General features: G+C 37.3%; 1 protein-coding gene across 1 annotated transcript in view; it reads right to left on the bottom strand.

The window, feature by feature from the left end:
* The window catches only part of LOC148047057 (vomeronasal type-2 receptor 26-like), a 35,682-nt gene extending 18,590 nt beyond the window's left edge, over nt 1–17,092 (bottom strand). Inside the window, exons 1-4 of the mRNA XM_087707711.1 lie at nt 17,039–17,092; nt 13,331–13,543; nt 11,848–11,934; nt 10,326–10,339 (exon numbers count right to left, since the gene is read on the bottom strand). Of these exons, the coding sequence (XP_087563837.1) occupies nt 10,326–10,339; nt 11,848–11,934; nt 13,331–13,543; nt 17,039–17,092 (368 nt within the window). The remainder of the gene's footprint in view (nt 1–10,325; nt 10,340–11,847; nt 11,935–13,330; nt 13,544–17,038) is intronic.
* Between the last annotated feature and the right edge of the window lie 7,273 nt (nt 17,093–24,365).

The raw sequence follows: 24,365 nt of genomic DNA, 5'->3' as shown, positions 1-24,365 counted from the left end.
CTATGTACAATCAAAATGTTTTCTGAGTGAATGGGTGGTGCAGCAGAGATGGTAAGCTTATGTTTTGTACATAAGGTTAACAAAGAAAATGATGTTTTCAATGGTAAACACATCCCACCTTCATGAAAAGAATCCAAATGGTTTACCTTATCTATTGCTGCTAAAACACATATATTTTATGAATTTGTAGGAACCACAGGATTAATGACCCACTTTGTTTAAAAGAAATTGCAAGGATAGAAGCAACATGTCAAATATTTAAATACCCCCATTAGTGATTGGCAGGCTCATTTACAAATATAAATAATTCCTACCATTTCAAGTTGGGTTGAAGATGGCAGTAGTCTTCATCTTATTGATGTTATGCCTAATATATATGTTTCAAATACATCACTACTAGAACAAAGCTAATTACATCATCTGAGAAATATTTTGGGATTGGATAAACATATTCCAGCTACTACCTTCAGAGCTGATTTGGGAATTTATGTAAATTTGTTCTATGGCTAAAATCAGGGCATATAATTATTGGTATAAAATTAAAGTTATAGAAACTGTCAAACTTCCAAAATTCTGTCTTTTGAATAGAATAGAATAACAGAGTTGGAAGGGACCTTGGAGGTCTTTTAGTCCAACCCCCTGCTTAAGCAGGAAAGCCTGTACCATTTCAGAGAAATTGTTGTCCAATCTCTTCTTAAAAGCTTCCAGTGTTGGAGCGTTCACAATTTCTGGAGACAAGTTGTTCCACTGATTAATCATTCCAATTGTCAGGAAATTTCTCCTTCATTCTAAGTTTCTTCTCTCCTTGATTAGTTTCCACACACTGCTTCGTGTCCTAGCCTCAAGTGCTTTTAAAATTAAAAAAAAAGTACAATTAAAAACTTCTTAAATTGTACAACTGACAAATTATACTAGAAGCTGTTTCCCTTTCTTGTACAATTAGAGAACAAGCAAAAAAATCTAGACAAAAAATTCTGGGGCACTAAATAAAGAAAGATACAACCATTCTTACTAAGGATGGCATATTGTAATGAATGAACCTCTACAAATGTACTCCCAAATTGGCAAATATTTCAATGCAGAAATCTCTAAATATTTTAGGGCATGTTTTACTTAAGCAAGATTTGAGCACCAACCCACATGTAAGGAACAGATTTGTACTTGCAAAGTTCAAGAGATAGACATAACATATTTTTGTTTTAATGTCAAGGTATAAGAAAGAGAGGGATCAGTATCTTGGACTGTAGATAAGATGGGTTCTTATATTAAAACAACTAATTTCCTTTGTGGTCAATTTTTTTAAAGTACATATAACAAGGCTCTTTATTTGAACAATCAAATAGAAAAAGATACAGCCATTCTCAGTAAGGATGTCACATTGGAGTCGATAGGTCTCTAAAAAAGTATGTCCAAATTGGCAAATATTCCGATCCAGAAATCCCTAAACATCTTAGGGCACTATTTAAGCAAGATTTGAGTCCCAACTCACTTATAATGAATAGAGTTGATTTGTGGAGTTCAGAGATAGATATAAAATATTTATTATTTTAATTTCAATGTATAAGAAAGAGAGGGATCACTACCTTGAAGTGCAGATTAGAATTTATTGGGATTCTTATATTAAATATATTCTTATATTAAAACAACTTATTTTTGTGGTCATTTTTTTAAAAAGTACATATAATACAGCTGTTTATTTGAAGAAAATATTTCATCTGTGATCTGCACATGTGTATCTGATTGTGGTCAATAATAGGGGTAATACAGAAATATGATTTGCATTCTTTATCCCTATTCATTTTAATAATTTGTTTTCTTTTCTACACTTGTTTTATACAGTCTTGTAAATGAGAAGCTTTTTCTTTTTAAAAAACCTGTATCTTAATATGGTTTAATGACTGATCAACAGTAATCTATTCAAATAACTATTCAAGTATTTATGAGAAACAAACTGGATTTCTTTAAAGGTAACAGTTTGGAATAGCTCTGACTGCAAAATTCTTCATTGCTTTTTCAGATGAATTTTGAATTATTTTCAGATTCACTGCATGATAAAAGTCAATTGCCATTTTACCATTCCCTGTTTCCCAAAAAAGGGTTCTATCCAGAAATAGTCAAACTTCTTCTGCATTTTGAATGGACCTTGATTGGCCTCTTTGCTTCAGACACAGAAAATGGAGAGAATTTCATGAGGACATTTGCTCCTTTGCTTGTCAGGAATGGAATTTGTGTTGTGATATCACAGCATTTTTCAATGACTGGACATACAGCATCCCTCAGGGCAGCCCTCTCTAAGTGGAGACAAGTTAATGTCTATGTTCACTTCATAGAATATCGTGCCATTTGGGACAGACTTCTTACTTTCCAGTTAATCTTTAGGCGTTTTCCAGGACCCATTGAAGGGAAAGTGTGGATCACATCAGTCATTGGACTACACCCACTGAAAATGAGGCTTTTCAAATATGTGAATACCATATGGACTCTTAGTTTGGTGCGAAAAAAAATGCAAGAGTCAGATTCCCATGTACATTATTTCTTTATAAAGCCACCATTGGGAGATTCGTCTTTTCACTGTTCTTTTTCAAAGCACATCTTTTCTGCCAAAGGCCGGAGAAGATGCACTGAGAAAGCCCCACTGGAAACACAACAGAAAAGAAACTTGGTTGCAGTCAGGAATTTCCACCGTTTTTACAGTGTCATTAAGACTCTGGCCTATGTCTTGAATGCTGCATATTCGTCAAGATCCAAGAGATGGAGGAAGAAGAGTGCAAGGCTGCAGCCATGGCAGGTATGGGTCCATCCAACCTAGTTCCTTTTGAGAGTGGATCCAAAGAAGAAGGAGGGGAACTATGTCAACATTTTTATGCTACAAGGGGCTAACAGGTTTGGCCACTCTAATCACTCAGGGCGTAATATTCAAAAAGACTAGGAACTATTACTTATATAGTTTGATATTATGAGTATTTTTTTAAAAAAAATGCATTTTAAATATATTCCTGTATTTGTGGTTTTATGTTTAGATTGGTAGAATTTTACCTTCATAAATTTGAAAGAGCAATTTAGACTATGTAGCCCAGTCCCTTCTCTCTGCAGGAATCCCAGTTAAAGCTTCTCTGTCTGATGGCTATTTGGTCTATTTAAGAAAATCAGCGAAAGAGAGACTTACTCTGAAACTCTTTCTCTCATTCAGCTATAATCTCCTGATTGAGTTTATCTTATGTTCTTCCACCTTCTGGAATAGCAATAAACATAGTTTAAGCTTCTGAATAACATCTCAGTTATTGAAAAATTACTGTTCGCTCCCTTCTTCAACTAAGAGATTATATTAGTAGGAAAATGTGTTCATTGAGATTGTTATGGATGTATTTGCTTTCTTTCATTTATCATCACAATGCTAGGTCATATTTGATTTTTAATCAACTACTATTTCAATATAATTGTCACAAATATTCTTATCAAGTTTGATATCCCTCGTCCTTCTTGATCTGCATTTATTTTTTATTTTTCTTTGCATTTCTCCCTCTTTTAAATTCCATTCAGAGGTCTGTTTCAGCCTACAGTATTTTGATTTAAAAAATCAAGATCTGTTTTGAATTTTATACCTTGTTTAAAATATATCTTTTGATGTCCAATTTGATCTCAGCTATAACTTGGTTGGCATTCAATTCCCTTTCATCTAAAGCATTAAAGCTATTATTATGAAATTAATTATATGATTATTATCTAATCACTTTAAAATACTACTACTAATTTCTTAGAATCAGTATCAGCTATACATAATAATATGAGAAAACCACAAATGAAATCTTAATGAAAGGTCTACATTGTAGCTGCTATCTACAACTTTGTTGTTATATGAAATACCATGCTTTGTCAAATCTTATTTGCTAGAAATCTGATAATTTTCTGCTTGATTTTGTTTATCCACTTTATCAGGAAATCATAAATGTTTATCTAGATGCTTTGTATTTTTGGAATGAATGGAATTTTAAAGGCAGTTTTATCCATCTAATTATCATGCCATCCAGCCCTCATTTTACTAGGTGCCTAATAATCAAATTAGGAATTTGTTCATTAATGCTTAAATTATAACACCAGAATTCCCACAGTCTGTTAAAACTGTGTAATCAGAGAAAATCTCCTTGCTTTTTCAAGAGGCAACTGGACTTTCTGTTTTTTCTTTGAAGAGGTTTCACTTCTCATTGACGAAGTTTCTTTAGTTCTGACTGGATGGTGGGGAATGGAAGGATTTATACTCCTTGCAGGAAGCTGGTCATTTGCATACTTTTAAAGAATTGTTGAGGCCACCTGGAGGTTTATTTACATCATCAGAGTAACACTTATAAATGGGTGTGGCACCTTTTTGGATCTGTTGAAAGGACTATGTTGTAGATTGGAGATAATTATGTTGTATCCCCACACTCTGTTGAGAAAGGGTTGTTAAATTTTGACATAGATGATTTATTTGACATGCCTTTACAACCAATTGTCCTCTCTGTCCAAATTTGGAGTTTGCTATCTTCAAAAGAGTGGCCTTTGCCTTTTCAATGCAGATGGACTGCTGAATCTTGTCCTGATGGGTTTATTCTCCTATGCTGTACCATGCATTTGGAACAACCATAACCTGGATTACTGGGAATCTCTGCAGACATAATCAGAGAAAGGGAAGATAAATTTTACTGAGCCATTCTTTTTCACTTTTGAAGATCATGGTAAAACTTGCAAGTTAGATCACTGTAGAGGAATGATACCTATGAGAACTAACAAAAAGGAATAAGTTACCAAGTTTACTACTCTTAAAATTCCTGGATGTTCCCATTCTAGTTCCATCCCTTTCTGGAGAAGAATGACTACTACAATTTTTCTGAATTCAAACTGTACTGGGACCAAAATGGAGATTTAACGTATAATCTGGAGATCACAAGCTGGGTATTTTTCACAAAGGAGGGTACCATCCTAAATAAACTGTTGAACTTTGAAAGACAGAGACTGATTATTGACCAAAAGCATCTCTCACGGCTAAAGTCACTAAACAGAGTAGGAAAAATATTGGTATCTTTTTTTTGTATATCCCAAAGCGTTCCAACCTATTTCAATTAGGATAAGTCCATGCATCATGGCTTAGTGTTGAAATAGAGAAGCTGCATGAAAATGGTAAGGTAGTCCTTCAAGTGTGAAGGCTGATAGCCTTAGGTTCATCTGTTCCTTGTTCACAAATTCCAAAGATGAAGGCAATTCTGTTGACCAGCTCTTGAGTTCAGGTTTGGACTGAAATTGATGAACTAGCATCAGCACTGGATGGAGCTCCTGCTGCCCAAATTATCTTTGAAATTAAGATTTACATTGTCCTGGGTAGGTCCAGTGTCCCATTAAAGGACAGGGCAAGCAGTTTTTCAGCAACCCAGGCCTGGCTAGCATTCTCCATTCCAAACTTTCACCCCACTGGGATAGTGCAATAGGCCTTCTGCTCCTAGAAATGTGGCCCAAAGCTTTCATATGAAATCGTTATAAAGACTGGTCTGATGAGAGATAATGTCCTGACCCAGAAAGCTGGAGCATTGAAACATTGACTCAAAGAAAAGCCCCTCCAAGAATCTGAAGTAACGAGGGACTCTTTCATAGGAAGCACAGCTTAGATTTGGCCTTTGGCTTCTAAAAAGAGCACTTCATCACAAAATATCTAAATGCAATTGTTTATCTTGATTATTACCTGCCTACAGTATTTTGGGAAAAAAGAAAGCTCCAACTTCAATTGATAACAAATATGAGTATGTTCTTCCATGTTAGTTGTTGTTACCTAGGTATAGGTCTTCAACAGAAAGGGTCTTTTCTTGGCTACCTAGTTACTGTCTTAGAAATAGCCCTTTCTGACACATGACTCAAACCAATGTCCCAAGTGCTGCAGAAAACAAGTGCCTTAATTTCCCTTTTTGAGGGATATATTTTCATGACCCCCTGTCTCATATCACTACAGTTCTTAGAAACTGAGCAGTCACTTTTAGTCTTATTTCAAGAGCATGAAATAAGCATGCCAAGATGGCTGTACTAACATATTTTCTTTGGCATTCTTTGCTTTCTCCTCAGTCTCTTCCTCAGTCCAAATGTGGGGAAAAATGTCATCCTGGATTTGTCAAGAGGAAGCGAGAAGGAGAGCCAGTTTGCTGCTATGATTGTGTTCCTTGTCCGGATGGGACCATCTCCATTCAGGAAGGTGGGTGATGCCAAAGAAGGAAGTGGAAGTGGATTCATCCATAGCATTTTCATGAAATTGCAAGTTAAAAGACAGTTTGAAGTTTGAAGCTCATCTACCTTCTTCTTTATTTTCAAAGTGCACACTTTCTTATCTAAAGTGAATAATACCCAAAAGGCCTTGAATTAGGAGCTGGTAAGAAATAAGGGGAGGATTAGCTAAGCTTTACTATTGTCAGAGAAAATGTTTCTTCTATATTTTAGCTTGAATGTGGTGTTTGACATTTACCTTTCTTTTTCTTTTCTCAAAATACTTTTTTTATTTTCCATTTTCATAACATATAATCACGTGTACACTATTACATAGCCAGTATCATATTGTATTAAGTAATAATTACATCCTCTTGCCATCAACTCCCAGAAAGATAAAAACCAATTATTAGCTCTTCAGCTCTCCATACACCACTTTCTTCTGCCTCTTTCCTCCCCCTCCTTACCTCCTTTCTTCCCTCCATCATCCTTTTCTACTCTACTTCCCCTTCCTTTCTCCTTCTCCTCTCTCCTCATTCCACTCCTCCTTATTCTCCTCATCTTCCCCCCTTACCCTCTCTCCTATCCCTCTCTTCCTAGCTTTCTTCTCTCTTCTGCTTCCCACTTTTCCTCTCATTCACTTGGGGTGTATTTCAGCTTCTGAGCAAACTCCATTCTATGTTGATGGTATTTATGCTTCCATATCAATATACAACATATCTTAGTTTTAAAGAAAAAATAAGAGAAGACAATTTATATGTGCAATTATATTACTTTAAAATCTAAAACCCCTCGTCAAGCCTAATATACTTCCCTCCCTCCCCCCTCCCCCCAACCCCCCCAACTTTCCCTCCCCTGACTTCCTAGAACCCATACACTGTATAAATCTTTATCAAAAACAGTCTAAATATATATTTGAAAACAGAATAGAAAATTGATAACATCTTTAAATTGAGTTTAGCTCCTCCTTGCTAGGCTAACTTTAAACAATTTATATCATTCCTGATCTTAATGATAAGCTATCTGGAATTTCTTAGTCTCATATTTATTTTGAGTATAATCAATCCATTTTTTCCAGTCTCCTTTATATCTCTCGTTTGAGTAGTCCTTAAGATATGCAGATATTTTAGCCATCTCAGCTAAATTTGTGACTTTCAATGTCCATTCTTGAATTGTAGGCAAATCTTCCTTCTTCCAGTATTGCACCACCAACAATCTTGCTGCAGTTATTAAGTGCAAAATCAAATTAATCTCTACAGCTGTACAATCAGTAATTATACCTAACAAAAATAACTGAGGGGTAAACTTTATCATTTTTTAAGAACATTTTGCATAATCCACCATATTTTTATCCAAAATGCCTTAACCTTTTTACAGGTCCACCATATATGAAAATATGGAGCATCGAGAGAATCACATCTCCAGCATTTGGGTTGTAAGTTCGGATACATAGAAGCCAACTTTTTAGGATCTAAATGCGATCTATAAAACATCTTGCTCTTTCTTCCTAATTTCATCTTCCAGTTCTGTTCACTTTTCCCCTTGTTTACGTCTACGTAATCTATTTAGATTTATCAAAGCTCCTCTCATATACACTTTACTTGCATTCCATACAATTTCCATAGATGTACCCTTATTCATATTAAAAACAAAGTATTCTGTTAACAATTTTTTACATTCATTAATATATTTCTCATATCTAAATAAATTTTCATTCAATCTCCAAGACCTTCTTGCTTGCGTCACCCCTCCCAACTCCATCCAAACCGGATTATGATCTGATAAAACTCTGGCACATATCTTTGTCTTCTTTACCCTAGAAAGCAAATCATTGGTAGTTAGTATGAAATCAATTCTAGAAAAGGATTGATGTCTATCAGAAAAGAAGGTAAAATCGTATTCTTCTGTATTTCTTTCTTGCCAAATATCTCTCAGTTCAAAATAATCCATCATATCGAAAAAGGACTTAGGTAGTTTCACTCGCATTTGAGTATTTGGCCGAGAAGCCTTCTTACCTTTCTTAGTGTCAATAACACCGTTCCAGTCACCCAATAGTATGCAAGACCTATAATCCCACTGTACTAATTTGGCATGAAGCTTTCTATAAAATCCATCTTGTTGTTGATTGGGAGCATATATTTCCAGTAGCAATGTCTTTTTCCCTTCTAATACCAAGTCTATTGCGATGTATCTTCCTTGGGGATCTGCTTTGATTAATTCAGCTTTCATATCCTTCCTTAAGTATATAACTATACCATTTTTCTTCTCTGAAGCAGAAGCTATAAAATGTTGTCCAAGTCTTGTATTAATCAAATATTTTTGATCAGTTGATCTAATGTGAGTTTCTTGCAAACAAATTATATCATTCTTGAACTGTTTAAGATAGTGATTTATTTTCTTTGTTTTCTGTGGAGAGTTTAATCCATTAGCGTTCCATGTTAGGAACTTAGTTGTCATCTTTGGCTCCTTGAAGCCTTTTTAGAGCCATTTGAACATCCTGGAATTTAACCTTTGGTCTGTCTCCTCCCACTGCTTCTAAGCTGGTACCTGTAGCATCTTGACCGGTAACAGGTGTTTGTTGTGATTGTTGCTTTTTTAATTGTTGGTCTATTCGTCTGGTAATCACACGGGTTTGCCTTTGTTCTTTGGCTCCTTGTACTTCTGAGAGAGAAAGATGATCCATCCTTGTTGATAGTTGTATAGTTCGCCATCTATCTTGTCCTTCTTGTTCTCTTTCTCTACGTCCAGGTGGGATGGGGTTTCCAGCCTTCAAGATATTATGGTAAAAGTCTAGGGCCTTCCATACTGAATTAAGACGGTATCTTTGCCCCTGATAAATGAGTCCTAGGCTGACTGGTGCATCCCATCTGAACTGTAGCTGATGATTTTTAAGCTCTTCTACTAAAAAAGTGTAGTCTTTCCTAGAACTTAGCATTTGAGGTGGTATCTCTTTCAAAACAGTCACTTCCTGACCCCCAATTTGAAGCTTGGTTTTACAGGACTCTTGCAATATCATATTCCTCATGTCTCTTGTGGTAAAGTAAACCACAATGTCCCTTGGAAGTTGCTTCTGTCTAGCAAGTCAGGAGTTAACACGATAGACCTTATCAATTTGCCAATCAAAATTCCCCCCTGGCCTTCCCATCAGACTATCAAAAGCTTCTGAGAGAATCTGCTTCAGATTTTCCTGGTTATTTTCACATAAACCTCTTATTCTTAATGCAAGTTCCATTTGTCTATACTGTAACATAATAATTTCTTTTTCAGCATCTCCGACTTTTTGTTGAACCATGTCTATTTTGGATACCAAATTAATATTAGAGTCATTAAGATCTTCTAATCTGCTTTCAATTCCAGACACATAATCTGAAAACGAATTAAGAACCCCCAACATATCATCCCTGATCTTCTGAACCCGGGTCTCAAGTTTATCAGACAGTTCTTTATGAGCAACGGATATCTCCTCCTTAATTTTTGTTTCCATCGTAACTACATGATTTTTAAATGCTTCAGCCAGTTCTTTCTGAAAAAAAAATTCTTTAGTTAACGGCTCCCCTATGGGGGGAGGAAGTAATGACTGTAGTTTTGTTCCAGGGGCGGGGGAATTGCCTGCACTTTTTGAAGCAGGGGGGGAACCTTTTGGATAGGGTTTTGCTTAGAAGCCATTCCAAGTTTTAATCTTCTTCAGCCAATTAAAAAGTCTATGCTTGTCAATTGTACAGCAATTACTGTTTAATTTAGTAATACATCACTCCTTTTCTTTGAAGTTTTAAACTCCATAGGAATTCAAAGCCCGATCAGTGTTACGAGACTGTTCGGCGCCATTTTGTCTATCTCTTTAACAAGTAAGATATCGGAAGGAATTCTTGTAAAAAGGAAGCTAAGGATTAATACAAACAATTAAAAGTTCAAGTGTATAGGTTCTGCTCGTCTTGAATTCAGTAGATCAAATTTTTGTTCTGAGGGTGAGTGGTTTGCTTTGTGCTGCTAATAAGCAGCAGGAATTCATGGCACAGAGACAATTCTGCTTTCAGGTGCCCTTCCGCCCCCTCCCAGAGTCGGTCTGAGAGGGTTAGTTGGTGCACTGCCCAGCACAATTATCTCACCTTATATCCTTAGCCTGAAGAAAAGGTAAACAAGCTGTCAAACGGCTGATGGATTGCTGTTCAGACAGTTTAACGCAACCAGGATTCCGGAGCTGTTAACAACCAGCTCCCACCGGCAAACTCCCCCCCCACCAAAAGCCTCTTTGACATTTACCTTTTGAAGAACACAGGTGTTCTTTGAAAATTGAGGATTGGTCTTAAGTCCACCTACTGGAAGGATTATTGTGATGTGTTTACATGATGTGCCTCTCCTTGAGGATCACCAAGAAGGTTTTGCAAATCCACAATGAGGTGGTATGCATAGTTATTGGTGCATGTCATTGCACACCAATTACCACTGCTGCCAGTAGCTATTCCAGATAATTTGCAGGAAAAGCTTTCTCTGCCAGTCAACTAGATTTTACAAGAGAAACATTCTCTGGAATCAGTATATTAATACGTGCCATCTGACATGACTCAAAATGTTTGCTTAGGAAAATTAATTGATTCAATTCTTACTCTAATAATGTAGCTTCCTATGAATGTTCAACAAATTACAGAAGAAATCATATATCCACTAGGACTTTCCCCAATTTGATAAGCCTTAGCAATAGAGCTAGACATAAAGAGATATGCATTATATTCTTCTTAGTTTATTTTGGTTCAGATGTTAACAAATGCTTTTTAAAAAATGCCTATGATGTCAGCAGTTGTCCCAAAAAGGTATTTCTTGAAATGTGAAAGAACGGAATGTTAAAGAAATCTTTTTTTTTCCTCAGATACAGAAAAATGTACCAAGTGTCCAGATGATCAATATCCAAATGAGGGCCGAGTCCAATGTATCCCCAAAATTATAACCTTCCTGTCTTATGAAGAACTTCTGGGCATCATCCTGGTCTCTTTGTTGTTACTCTTCTTCCTAATGACAAGCCTTGTTTTAATCATATTCATTAAATTCAGAGAAACACCAATTGTCAAAGCCAACAATCGAGATCTGTCTTACATCCTCCTTGTCATTCTCCTGCTTTGCTTCTTGTCTCCTTTACTCTTCATTGGCCAACCAAAGAAAGCCACCTGCCTTTTCCGACAAACATTTTTCAGCATCATCTTCTCAGTTGCCATTTCATCTCTCTTGGCCAAAACAATCACAGTGGTGCTGGCTTTCCTGGCCACAAAGCCAGGAAATCGAATGAAAATGTGGTTGGGGAAGAGCTTGGCCAACTCCATCATCCTTTCATTTTCTGCTGTCCAAATTATCATCTGTTCAATTTGGCTGGGAGTTTCTCCACCATTCCCTGACTCTGACTTCCATTCCCAGCCTGGAGAGATGACCCTGCAATGTAATGAAGGATCTGTTGTCATGTTCTACATCACCCTCAGTTACTTGGGCTTCCTGGCTGCCATCTGCTTCACTGTGGCTTTCCTGGCCCGGAATCTCCCTGGTGCCTTCAATGAAGCCAAGCTGATCACCTTCAGCATGCTGGTCTTCTGCAGTGTCTGGGTGTCTTTTGTACCCACATATCTAAGTACAAAAGGGAAATACATGGTGGCTGTTCAGGTCTTCTCCATCATCTCCTCCAATGCTGGTCTGCTGGGCTGTATCTTCATCCCCAAGTGCTACATTATCATTCTGAGGCAAGACTTGAATACAAAAAAGCATCTTACAACTAAAAGAAATGTAGCAATTTGAGACAGGGGAGTTTCTAACAGGCCAGTTCTAGAAAATTGTTCAAACTGTTCTCCATATATTAATGGGGAAATGACTTCGCTTGAGATAATTAAATGGCTGTTGGCCCATAGACCTTCCTCTTTTTACTCTAGAGTTGCAAGCTGCCCCTTTTGGACAGTTGAGGTACAATATCTATTCTGTGCCCTTAGATTAGGCCTGAAAAGCTCTGCCAAAGATATTTTAAATATGACACTTGTGCAATGGAAATCTTGTTGATATGCCAGAAATAACTGCATAATTACAGGAGAGGGGGCTGTAAAAATGCCATTATTTTAATTGTGTGGTAGCTTTTCTGCAATTAGGGTTCTTTATAAAATTTGAATCATGGTTTTTACATTATCAGCATAAGGAAAGGAAAGAAACACCTCCAGGCAAATTAGGATAGGGACAATCTGGATTACCCAGATGGTTAACTAAGAAATTATATAGAAGTTTAAAAAGAAAGGAGCTAAAGTACATGATTTCCAGAAAAGAATTCCTACAGAATTGGATAATTGATTGTCCTGCGGTTGTATTGTAAGGAAGAGGGATGAGGTTGGGCATAAACACACAGGTGAAGTTGGGGTAATTCATATATCTTCTGCTTGTAGACACTCCAAATGTATCTGGCTGGTCATTTTGACATGAAGTTGGGCCCTGTTCTGATTCTGAAAACCTTTTATTTGCTTCTTAAAATGGAAGTTTGCAAATAAAATCATCCTGAAAGAATCATATTTATTCTCAAGTTAGCAGAAATACGTTTGTTTATTTATTTATTTATTTTTGATTTTGTCATGGATGTATCTTCCGAACACCAAATAAATTAACAGTTTCTCTCATCCCCTTCTTTGACCTGCTTCAATATGCAGCATTTAAGACCTGTGCCACACTGTGAGATTTATGAGATGGTTTTGGGGACAAGATCTTTTTAATCTCCTCCTTCTCCTCTGTGGACATCTTGCCCAGCCTTCCACTGAGAACTGATGTGGAAATGGAAATGCTTTATTTGAAAATTGTAGAATAGAAAAGAGCCTGAATAACACTGTATTTTGTTCTTTCAATGTACATCTGACCTGAAAAAGATGGAAATGAGGATAGTAATAATGTGCAGTAATATAGTCAGCTTTGTTTGAGGGCAAAAGAAAAGTAAGATTATCATAAAGATTATGGTTGTTATGAAGAAGCAAGTAATTTCTCCTCTTGCAGATAGAAATGTGAGCATTGGGAGTGCTTATCTGCTCACTCCCCTCAATCATTGCATATCTTCCTACTGACTGCTACAATTTGTGAAGTAGGTTACAGAACGATATGGACATACCTGTAGGATTTTGCAGGTGGTGGACATGGTGGCAGTCTGAGAGGAGATGTCAATCCCTTCAAGGACAATAAAATGGTCCTTCTGCCTTCTACAGTTAAAGTTAGAAACATGAGTCTCCGCAGCTGAGAGCAGATCCAGCACAGCATGACAGGTCATTTGAAGGTTCAAATCAGGGGTGGATTGCTGGTTTGGTGTAAGTAATATGTAAAATTCCTGTGATACAGAGAGGTTCAGTTGAGCATCAACATTTAAAAGTTAGGATGTCTCTCTCTCTCTCTCTCTCTCTCTCTCTCTCTCTCTCTCTCTCTCTCTCTCTGTGTGTGTGTGTGTGTGTGTGTTTGTTAATGGGGTAGACAGAGTTTGACAACTTTTGTCAAATCCATAAAATTGCTTATTTTCCTATCCCAACTTCTCCCTCTCCTTCTCATCTTAATTATTCCAAGGCACATAGATGCTTACAATGTATGAAATCTCACTTTGCCTGAGACAGCACCAAATCAAATTACTATTTGGTGGGGACCTAGGAAATTGGAAATATCCATATTTTACTAATGCCACAGAAGTTGGATTAGCTAGAAAACTAGTGTAGACTGAGTGTTCTAACATAACCGAGGGAGAGGGAGTCCTGTGGAAATCACTGGGTTGAAAAAGAGTTTTCATTCCACAGGTGAGGCTACCAATGAGAATGTCTCCAGGTTTGTAATGATTCACTGGCTGTTCCCCATCCCACCCAGAATCAAAGGGCAGGGGGTCTTCCACATCCTGGATGGGGAAGGAACAGCAGAAATAACAGGAGAAACTGAAACATCCTTCAGTGCCTGCACTCTCTCCTGCTTTGTTTACTCTGTAAGCCGAGCATCTTTCAAGAGAAACCTAAGGTGGCTTTTGTAGTGCAGACAGAGCTCAATAAAAGGCTAACATTTGAGAGGGTGAGGTGGTTGTCATCTACACAGCACCTGCCAAAATCTTACCCAAGGTGTTTATGCAGCCTAGATGCTGGATTAGTTCATCTTGCTCTTCAGATGAGGGAAACCCCCAAGGGGTGCAGCATCAACATGAAACAAGGAGTAGCTGTGATTTCGAAAATTACAAGGAGAAGAAACATCACTCTTGTAACTTCCTCCAGAGTGCATGCCCCAAAGTGCTCCATTGAGAAAGGAAGCTTCAGAAAGTCTGCACCTCCAAAAAAGCAAGCAAGTTCAGAGAGCACCAAGGACCACTCATGTCATGAGGTGGGCTTCAAAATTTTTAGCAAGAGGTTCTCTGCCTGGTTGCTGGGTGGGTGTGTGGACATGGGCATCGTGGGCATGGTCTAGTTGGCCTCTTGCATAATAGGGGGAGGGTTGTCCTCCCTTGGCTCCCAGAGGCTTTCCTTGAGCCTCCGGGACAGTGAAAACAGCCTCCTCAGACTCTGGAGGCCCTCTTGAGGCCAGAAACAGGCCTGTTTTTGCCCTTCCCAAACTTCCAGTAGGCCTGTTTGTCACCTGTCTAAGTCTCTGCATGCCCCCTGCACTTACCTGCATCCAAAACGGGCTATGTGGGGATTCCTGGGAGAGGAGGGGTGGGGTGGGATGGGATTTGGGGGTTCTCTGAACTGCACAGAGTCTTAGCTAGAGGTTCTCCTGAACTCCTGCGAACTCCCAGCAGTCCACTCTTGCTCATGTCAACCCTGAGCTACACATATTCTTTATTGGGAAAACACCACCAAGACAAACTCAAAAAGCAAGGCTCCTTGGCCATCTGATGAACTAGTCAAAATTCAAAAAGAAAAATGGTATCAGCTGCTGAAGGAGAAAGACAAGGTAGAACTATTCAGGTTTTGATTGTGGTGAAACTGGCAAAGGAGGAAAAAATGCAAAGAATCAAGTCACACAGATGAAGAATTGGCTGTTCACTTGTCTCCTCAATGTCATGTTTGCCAAGATGAATGAAACTGGGGGAGGGGGGATAATTTGAAATCAGTAATCAGAAATAATAATAATGAGTCTACTCTAACATAGGGAGAGAAATTCCTGTCATAGTTTCCAAGAATTTATATTGACCCTCAACTAGCTTTCAAGAGATATTCCCTGAAAACCTAAATATAGTGGATATAAAAAGTCTATACACCCCTGTTAAAATGGCAGTTTTTGAGATGTAAAATCAGAAATACATACTTCATATATTTATTGTTTATTGTTTGTTTATTGTTTATTAGACATTTATAGGCCGCCCTTTTCCCTGAGGGGACTCAGGGCGGCTTACAGTCAAAAGGGAAGGGAGTGTCAGACAATACAAAAAAGAAATGTGCACAAAAGTAAATTAAATAGTAAAACTCAACATTCACTCAACATTCGGGAGGGGCAAAAGTAAACTTATCCCCAGGCCTGACGGGCTAGCCAGTTCTTGAGGGCTGTGCGGAAGGCCTGGATGGTGGTGAGGGTACGAATCTCCACGGGGAGATTGTTCCATAGTGTTACCCACCTTTAATACAACACATAAATTGTACAATTTAACTGAAAACAATCCACACAGGATCCAGACAGAGATGTCTGGGCGATTCTGTGGATGTGGTCCAGTACCACATCCACAGAAAAAGAAGTGGGACCACAAGGTTCCCCCAAAGAGGTTTCTTGAAAAATGTGGCAAAAATCAGGTCACACCACTGAGCATGCTTTGAGAACTGCCACCACCATAGCTGTAGATATCAGCCCTCTGTTTATTTAGTAAAGAAGAAAACCTTCAGAATATAAAGTTTTTCCATGTGTTACATCAGTGGTCTCCAACCTTGGCAACTTTAAGACCTGTGGACTTCAACTCCCAGAGTTCCTCAGCCAGTTCCTTTGCTGGCTGAGGAACTCTGGGAGTTGAAGTCCACAAGTCTTAAAGTTGCCAAGGTTGGAGACCACTGTGTTACATGAATATGAAAGGATAACAAAGAAAGCACCAGGGGAAAAAGATCTATCCATTCTATCTCTTTCTTCCTATTAAGCAAATGATACAGTCCATAGGCTGTCATTTTCGGGGTCTTAGTCAGCTCTCAACAACAACAACAAAAAGATATTTCTAGAAAAAAATGGGAAATGTTTTTTTAATTGTCACAAGCAATTTTAAAATCAACTCCAATTTAAAATTCATGTATGAGGGTCTAATAGAAAACAAAATCTCAAACAGGCCCAGCTCTTAACATTCAACAGGGTTCAGGATTCCTGATTACTTAATTGGAATAAAGATGACAGAGACCACTAGAGTTATATAATACACAGCCTAAAATGTCACCAAACTCCATAGCCCTGGCTGGCATTGCCTCCAGTGGTCCCAGGAGGCAAGATCCCACTTTGAAGGACAGCAGAAGTCATCATCTGGCTCTTGAACTATGTTACTTTTTGGACAAGAACTGACAAGAAGGAGCACATCCACTAGAGAATAGTGTCCTCTGGGGTGTAATTGTGATTTTTCACTAACATGTTTTTTATCCAGCTAGTCCTGTGATCAAGGAGTCCTGGAGAAGTTCAGGATCCCCAGAGCAGAAGCTGCTTATTACTGTAATTTTCACAGTTCTGATCTTTGAGACTTCTACTACAATTTCCATTTTAGGTAAACATCAGATTGAAGAAACATGAAAAGGTTTTTGTATCAGAAAAGAATAAATACTACAGTCTGCATGGCACAAAGACAGGGAGGGTCTGTGGCTTTGAATGTCTCTATCTTACCTGGCAGGGGAGATACCTTGATCACGTACGTCTCTATCTTTCTTTTCTTAGTGAAGCTCGGTTTGTCCATGTTGGAATTACGAATGTCACTGGCATTTCCATCTTGTGAGAGGGCTTTGAATTCTTCTAAAGCTTCTTATTGTCCTTGTTTAAAAACAGGAATGGGATTCATTATGGATCTTCTGTTTCTGCTACTTTTGATGTTCAAGACATTCTCTGGGAAGATTAGAATGAAATGTCCTCTGAATTTGGAGCACCAGGATGAAAAAAGACCACGGAGCTATTACAGGCCAGGAGACCATCTCATTACTATCATCACCACTGCAAGAAGAATATTGCGTATAACAACATTGCCTTTCAACGTGGCTCCTTCAATTCAGTCTGAAGTGTAAGTTGTTCAGTATGATGGAGTTGCCTTCCTCCATTTGCTTCCAGCATTCTCCTTTTTTTCTTCTTATTTCACTTATTCCTATATTGCAGAAACCATATAATTTCCCGAATGACTTTGATTTCCATGGCTTCTCTCTTTTGCCTTGTTTTGTGGAAGAAACTCAAATCTAATGATGGGGGAAAAATTGAAACAAATCCAGATTATGTACTTTTCCCAGTCCAATCCTGAGTTATCACTTGAATACTGATTTTCTTTTAAAGTAATGGGTTCCGTTGCCTTTGGTCAGCCTATTTCAATTTTTATAAAACCGCTCATTCATATTCTATGACTAATGGTAATATGAATAGGAGTTGTTTATTATTTCTTTTCTCGGTTACTTATGAAACATCCTTTTGCTAGTATAATGGTTCTATTTTAATGATTGAATCCTATTGAATCATAGTTACTGGCAGATGAAAAGTAGTGCTGCTACAAGTAATGTTGTGCTGTGATTCTTATGTTTAGTGGAACACTATCTAAATCCCAGCTCCCAACACTCCTTAAAATGAAATGATGAGTGGCTAGCTTTTGCATTTGATTTTGGATCAGTATTAGCTTAAGACTCACAAGGCTTGTGGAGACAAACTGGATTCTATTGAAAAAGATTATTGTTATTTTATGATGGTGATGATTACATGAACACTTCTTTTTTTACATTAGTATATATTCTGATTATGAAACATTTCAACGGTACATTTTTAACATTCAAGTGGCCAACAAAACTCCCTGGCTTCGGCAAAATCTCACACTCGGCTACAACGTTCATGACAACTATTTGAACATACTTGACACTTCAGAAGCCTTGCTGGACATACTGGCTACTGGAGAAGCCAATGTCCCCAACTACAGCTGTGGAAGAAAGGACAACATTTTGGTTCTTGTTGATGCAGCTGGTGATGACATCTCTACCCAGATATCAATATTAGGAGGCATCTACAAAGTCCCTCAGGTTTGTATGGCTGTTTCTTTGATAATTGAGAGGGGTGATGGGTGTATGAGTAATAGATTCAACCATATCATTTGTTCAAAAACTAAAAGCTGCTTTAAACCATGGCTATTTTAGGCATCATGGTTAGGGATTCGCAAGTGGGGGTGGGTGGAGATCAAAGCAGTGAAAATCTCTGTTAACATCTTCTCTATTGCTTTGGGTCATTCTTGTTCTTCATACTCAGGAAGGTTAGGAGAGCCTCTATGTACAATCAAAAGGTCGTCTGTAAGCTCACCAGCATGCCTACGGTCCCTGTCCTAATATTCCCTTTTATTTGTATCTATTGTATGTATTTATAACCATGTTTATTCTTATATCTGTTATCTAATTCATGCTTGATGAAAATAAATAAATAAAAATAAAATAAAATACATAATGTTTACAAAGATAGTGATGATTTCAGGTAAACACATCCCAGCTTCAGGGAGAGTTTAAATGCATTATATTACCTACATCTGCTAAAGCATATATTTTATGAATTTGTAGGAACCACAACAATAATTAACCACTTTGTTAAAAAAAATCACAAGGATACAAGTAACTATTTTTTACCCTAGAATATTCATGATGATATTCATCATAACAGACCTGAAGAATAATAATGCTCCTGGAGAAGACTTCCTACCAGCTGAAATATTCAAAAATGTATCCATTGATTGGCAGGTTCACTTACAAATATAAATAATTCCTACCATATCAGGTTGGGTTAAAGATGGTAATAGTCATTTATATATATTAATATAGGAATAAAAAGGACCCTAGCAATTTCAGGCCCATTCATCTTATTGATGTTATGCCTAAAATATATGCTTCACACACACACACACAAAAATACACACACACACACACACACACACACACACACTAGTAGAACAAAAGAAATTGCATCATCCTAGAAGTAATTTGGGATTTAGTACAGAAACTTCAGAACTGATTTTTGAATTTATGTAAATTTTTTCTACTTCTAAAATCAGGATATATAATTATTGGTATAAAATTAAAGTTATAGAAACTGACAAACTTCTAAAATTTTGTCTTTTAAAACAAAAAATGTACAATTAAAACTTCCTAAATTGTATAACTGACAACTTATACTAGAAGCTGTCCCTGTCTCTTGTACAACTAGAGAACAATTTAAAAAATTTACACAAACAATCAAATAGAAAAAAGATACAGCCATTCTCAGTAAGGATGCCACATTGGAATGGATGGGCCTCTACAAAAATATGTCCAAATTGGAAAATATTCCAATCCAGAAATCCCTAAACATCTTAGGGCACTATTTAAGCAAGATTTGAGCAGCAACTCACTCATAATTATTAGACTTGATTTGTGGAGTTCAGAGATAGACATAAAATATTTATTATTTTAATTTCAATGTATAGGAAAGAGAGGGATCAGTACCTTGAAGTAGAGATTAGAATTTATTGGGATTCTTATATTAAATATATTCTTATATTAAAAGAATGGTCATTTTTTTAAAAGTACATATAATACAGCTGTTTGAAGAAAATATTTCATATGAGATCTGCATATGTGGATCTGATTGTGGTCAATAAGAGGGGTGATACAGAAATATGATTTACATTTTTTATTCTTATTCATTTTAACATTTTCTTTTCTACAAAATCTTGTAAATGTTAAAGATATTTTTCTAATCTATATCTTCTGATGACTTAATGACTAATCAACAATAGTTTATTCAAAATATGTTTATGAAAGCGAACAATTTGGAATAGATCTGACCCTAATTTTCTTCATTGCTTTTTCAGATGAATTTTGAATTATTTTCCGAGTCTTTGCATGATAAAAGTCATTTGCCATTTTACCATTCCCTGTTCCCCAAAAAAGGTTTCTTCTACCCAGAAATTGTCAAAGTTATTCGGCATTTTGGATGGACTTTGGTTGGCCTCTTTGTTTCAGACACAGAAAATGGAGAGAATTTCATGAGGACTTTGACTCCTTTCCTTGTCAGGAACGGAATTTGTGTTGTTATATCACAACAATTCTCAACAACTGGACCTACAGCATCCCTTGGGGCAGCCCTCTCTAAGTGGAGACAAGTCAATGTCTATATTCACTACATAGAATATCGTGCCATTTGGGACAGACTTCTTACTTTCCAGTTAATCTTTAGGCGTTTTCCAGGACCCATTGAAGGGAAAGTGTGGATCACATCAGTCATTGGACTACACCCACTGAAAATTAGACTTTTCAAATATGTGAGTACTGTGTGGACCCTTCAAATGGTTAAAAAAACCCACCCACCATCAGATGCCCATATACACAATATCTGTATAGAGCCACCGTTTGGAGATCAGTCTTATCACTGTTCTTTTTCAAAGCACATCTTTTCTGTCAAAGGCCGGAGAAGATGTACTGAAAAAACACCATTTGAAACACAAAGGAAAAGAAACTTGATTTGTGTTTCTAATGTCCACCGTTTTTACAGTGTCATTAAGACTCTGGCCTATGCCTTGAGTGCTGCGTATTCTTCAATATCCAGGAGGAGAATGAAGGAGGGTACAAGACTGCAGCCATGGCAGGTATGGATCTGTCCTACTTAGGTTTTTTTTAGAGTGATCCAAAGGAGAAGGAGGGGAACCATGCCAACCTTATTATGCTACAAGAGGCTAACAGCTCTTTCTTCACCTTTCCTACAGGTCTAAGACCTGTCCCCCCGGGCTATGGTTTGTCAGCCCTGGTTTTCACGGCACTCCATGGAGGCCGCTATATCCACTCTGTCTCATCATGGTGCTTCCTGTCATCTCTATTTGAGAAAATCAGTGAAGGGGTGACTTAAAGTCTTTGCTTTAGTGGCTCAACTCTGAAACTGCTTCTCTCTTTCAGCCACAATCTCCTGACTGAGTTTACCTTATCTTGTTCCACACTCTGGAATAGCCATAAAAAGAGTTTAACCTTCTGTGTAACATCTCAGTTATTGAAAAAGAATTGTTCACTGCCTTCTCCAACCCAGAGATTATATTAGTTGGAAAATGTCATCCCAATATCCTCTTTTTCCATTCACATGGACATAGATTTTACTTGCCTGGAGGTCTTCAAAATAAAGGACATAGATTGTTATGGATATATTTGTTTTCTTTCATTGATCATCACAATACTAAGTCACATTTGGGTTTTAATCAACCAGTATTTCAACATTATTTTCACAAATATTCTTATCAAGTTTGATAATCCTCATCCTTCTTGCTCTGCATTCAATTTTGCGTTTTCTTTGTAATTTTCTCTCTTTGAAATCCATCCAGAGGTTTGTTTCAGCCTATTTTGATTTTTGATTTTAAAAAATCAAAAATGTTTTGAATTTTACACTTTGTTTAAAACATATTTTAGATGCCCAATTTGAACTCATCTATCAGTTGGTCGAGGAATGCAGTAACAGTGGCTAAGATGCTGAGTTGTCAATCAGAAAGGCCAGCAGTTTGGCGGTTCGAATCCCTAGCACCGTGTAACAGAGTGAGCTTCTTTTACTTGTCCCAACTTCTGCCAAACTAGCAGTTTGAAAGAACATAAAAAATGCAAGTAGGTAAATAGGGACTAGCTTTGATGGGAAGGTAACAGTGTTCCGTGCACATTTGGCATTTAATCATGCCAGCCACATGACCACGGAGATGTCTTCAGACAGCACTGGCTCTTTGGCTTTGAAATGGAGATGAGCACCACCCCCTAGAATTGAGAACAACTAGCACATATGTGCGAAGAGAACTTTTACCTTTATCAGTTGGTCTGCATTAAATTCCCTTTCATCCAAAGCATTAATGACATTATTATGACATTAATTACATGATTATTATCTAATCACATTAAAATACTACCATTACTAATTTCTTAGAATCCGTATCGAGTATAAATAATAATATGAGACAATACCAATGAAATCTTAATAAAAGATCTATACAGTAGCTGCTATTTACAGCTTTGTTGTTATATGAAATAAAATTGTTTGCCAATTCTTACCTGCTAGAAATACAATAATTTTCTACTTTATCTATCAGGAAATCATAAATGTTTATCTAGATATTTTGTATTTTTGGAATGAATAGAATTTAAAGACAGTTTTATCCACATAATTATCATACCTTCCAGCCCTCATTTTATTAAGTTTCTAATTGTCAAATCAGGATTTAGTTCATTAATGCTTTGCAGAACTCAAGTTATATCATCAGAATTCTCATAATCTGTTAAAAATGTATAATCAGAGAAAGGGAAAAGAAATTTTACCGAGTCTTTCTTTTTCACTTTTGAAGATCATGGTAAAACTTGCAAGTTAAATCACTGTAGAGAAATGATACATATGAGAACAGACAAAAAGGGATAAGTTAAAATTCCTGAATGTTCCCATTCTAGTTCCATCCCTTTCTGGAGAAGAATGAATACTACAATTTTTCTGGATTCAAACTATACTGGGACCAAAATGGAGATTTAGCAGCATATCTTGAGATCACAAGCTGGGCATTTTTCACCAAGGAGGGTACCATCCTACATAAACTGTTGCACTTTGAAGGACAGAGGATGATTATCGACCAGAATCATCTGTCACGGCTAAAGTCACTAAACAGGGTGGGAGAATATTGGTATCTTTTCTGTATTTCCTAAAGGGTTCCAACCTATTTCAGTTAGGATATGCCCATGCACCATGGCTTAGTGTCAAAATCAAGAAGCTGCATGGAAATAGTAAGAGAAGCCCTCTAATTCTGGAGCTGATAGCCTCACTTGTTCCTTGTTCATAAATTTCAAAGAAGATGGCAAATTCTGTTGACCAGACTAAAATTGATGACATTGAATCATTACTGGATGGAGTTCCTGCTGCCCAAATTACCTTTGGAATTAGGATTCACATTGTCTTGGTTGGGTCCAGTGTCCCATTAAAGGACAGGGCAGGCAGTTTTTCAGCAACCCAGGCCTAGCTAGCATTCCCCATTCTAACCTTCCACCCCATTAAGTTAGTGCAATAGGCCTTCTGTTTCTAGAAAGGTGGTCCAAAGCTTTCAGTTCACATGACATCATTATAAAGCCTGGTCTGATGAGAGATAAAGCCCTGACCCAGAAAACTGGACCATTGGAACACTAACTCAGAGAATAGTAATGAGGGACTCTTTAATAGGAAGCACTGCTTAGATTTGGCCATTGGCTTCTAAAGAGAGCACCACATCAGAAAATCTCTAAATGCAATTGTTCATCTTGATTATTAGATGCCTCAAGTATTTTTGGGGGAAAAGAAGGCTCCAAATTCAATTAATAACAATGGGTTTGTTCTTCCATGCTAGATAATGTTACCTAATATAGATCTTGAAAGGATCTTTTCTTTGATACTTAGCTGTGTTTTCCTATCCCTTTCTGACACAGGACTCATACCCATGTCCCATGAGCATGTCAGGATGGCTAGTGTTAACAGATTTTCTTTGCCATTCATTGCTTTCTCCTTAGTCTTTTCCTCAGTCCAAATGTGTGGAAAAATGTCATCCGGGATTTGTCAAGTGGAAGCGAGAAGGAGAGCCAGTTTGCTGCTATGACTGTGTTCCTTGTCCGGATGGGACCATCTCCACTCAGGAAGGTGGGTGACATCAAAGAAGGATGTGGAAAAGGATTCATTCAGAGCATTTACATGAAATTGTAAGCTAAAAGTTTGAAGATCAACTATTTCCTTCTTTATTTTCAAGCTGCACAATTTCCTATATAAGGGGAATGATACTGAATTAGGTGGCTAGAGATAGGTATGGCAGAATAGCCAAGCTTCACTACTGTCAAAGAAAATATATATTCTATTTTTTTTTTTTTAGTTTGAATGTGATCTTTGACATTTTCCTTTCTAGGAACACTTGTATTCTTTGAAATTTGAGGATTGGTTTCAGGTCTACTTGCTGGAAGAATTATTGTGATGTGCCTACATGATGTGCCTCTCCCTGA

The sequence above is a fragment of the Thamnophis sirtalis genome, unplaced genomic scaffold, assembly GCF_051295495.1.
Source record: "Thamnophis sirtalis isolate CommonGarterSnake01/CBP01778 unplaced genomic scaffold, rThaSir2_p1.2 scaffold_3, whole genome shotgun sequence".
NCBI classification, from domain to species: Eukaryota; Metazoa; Chordata; class Lepidosauria; order Squamata; family Natricidae; genus Thamnophis; species Thamnophis sirtalis.
Note: the sequence above shows the minus strand (reverse complement) of the source record. Positions and strands in the feature narration are given on the sequence as shown.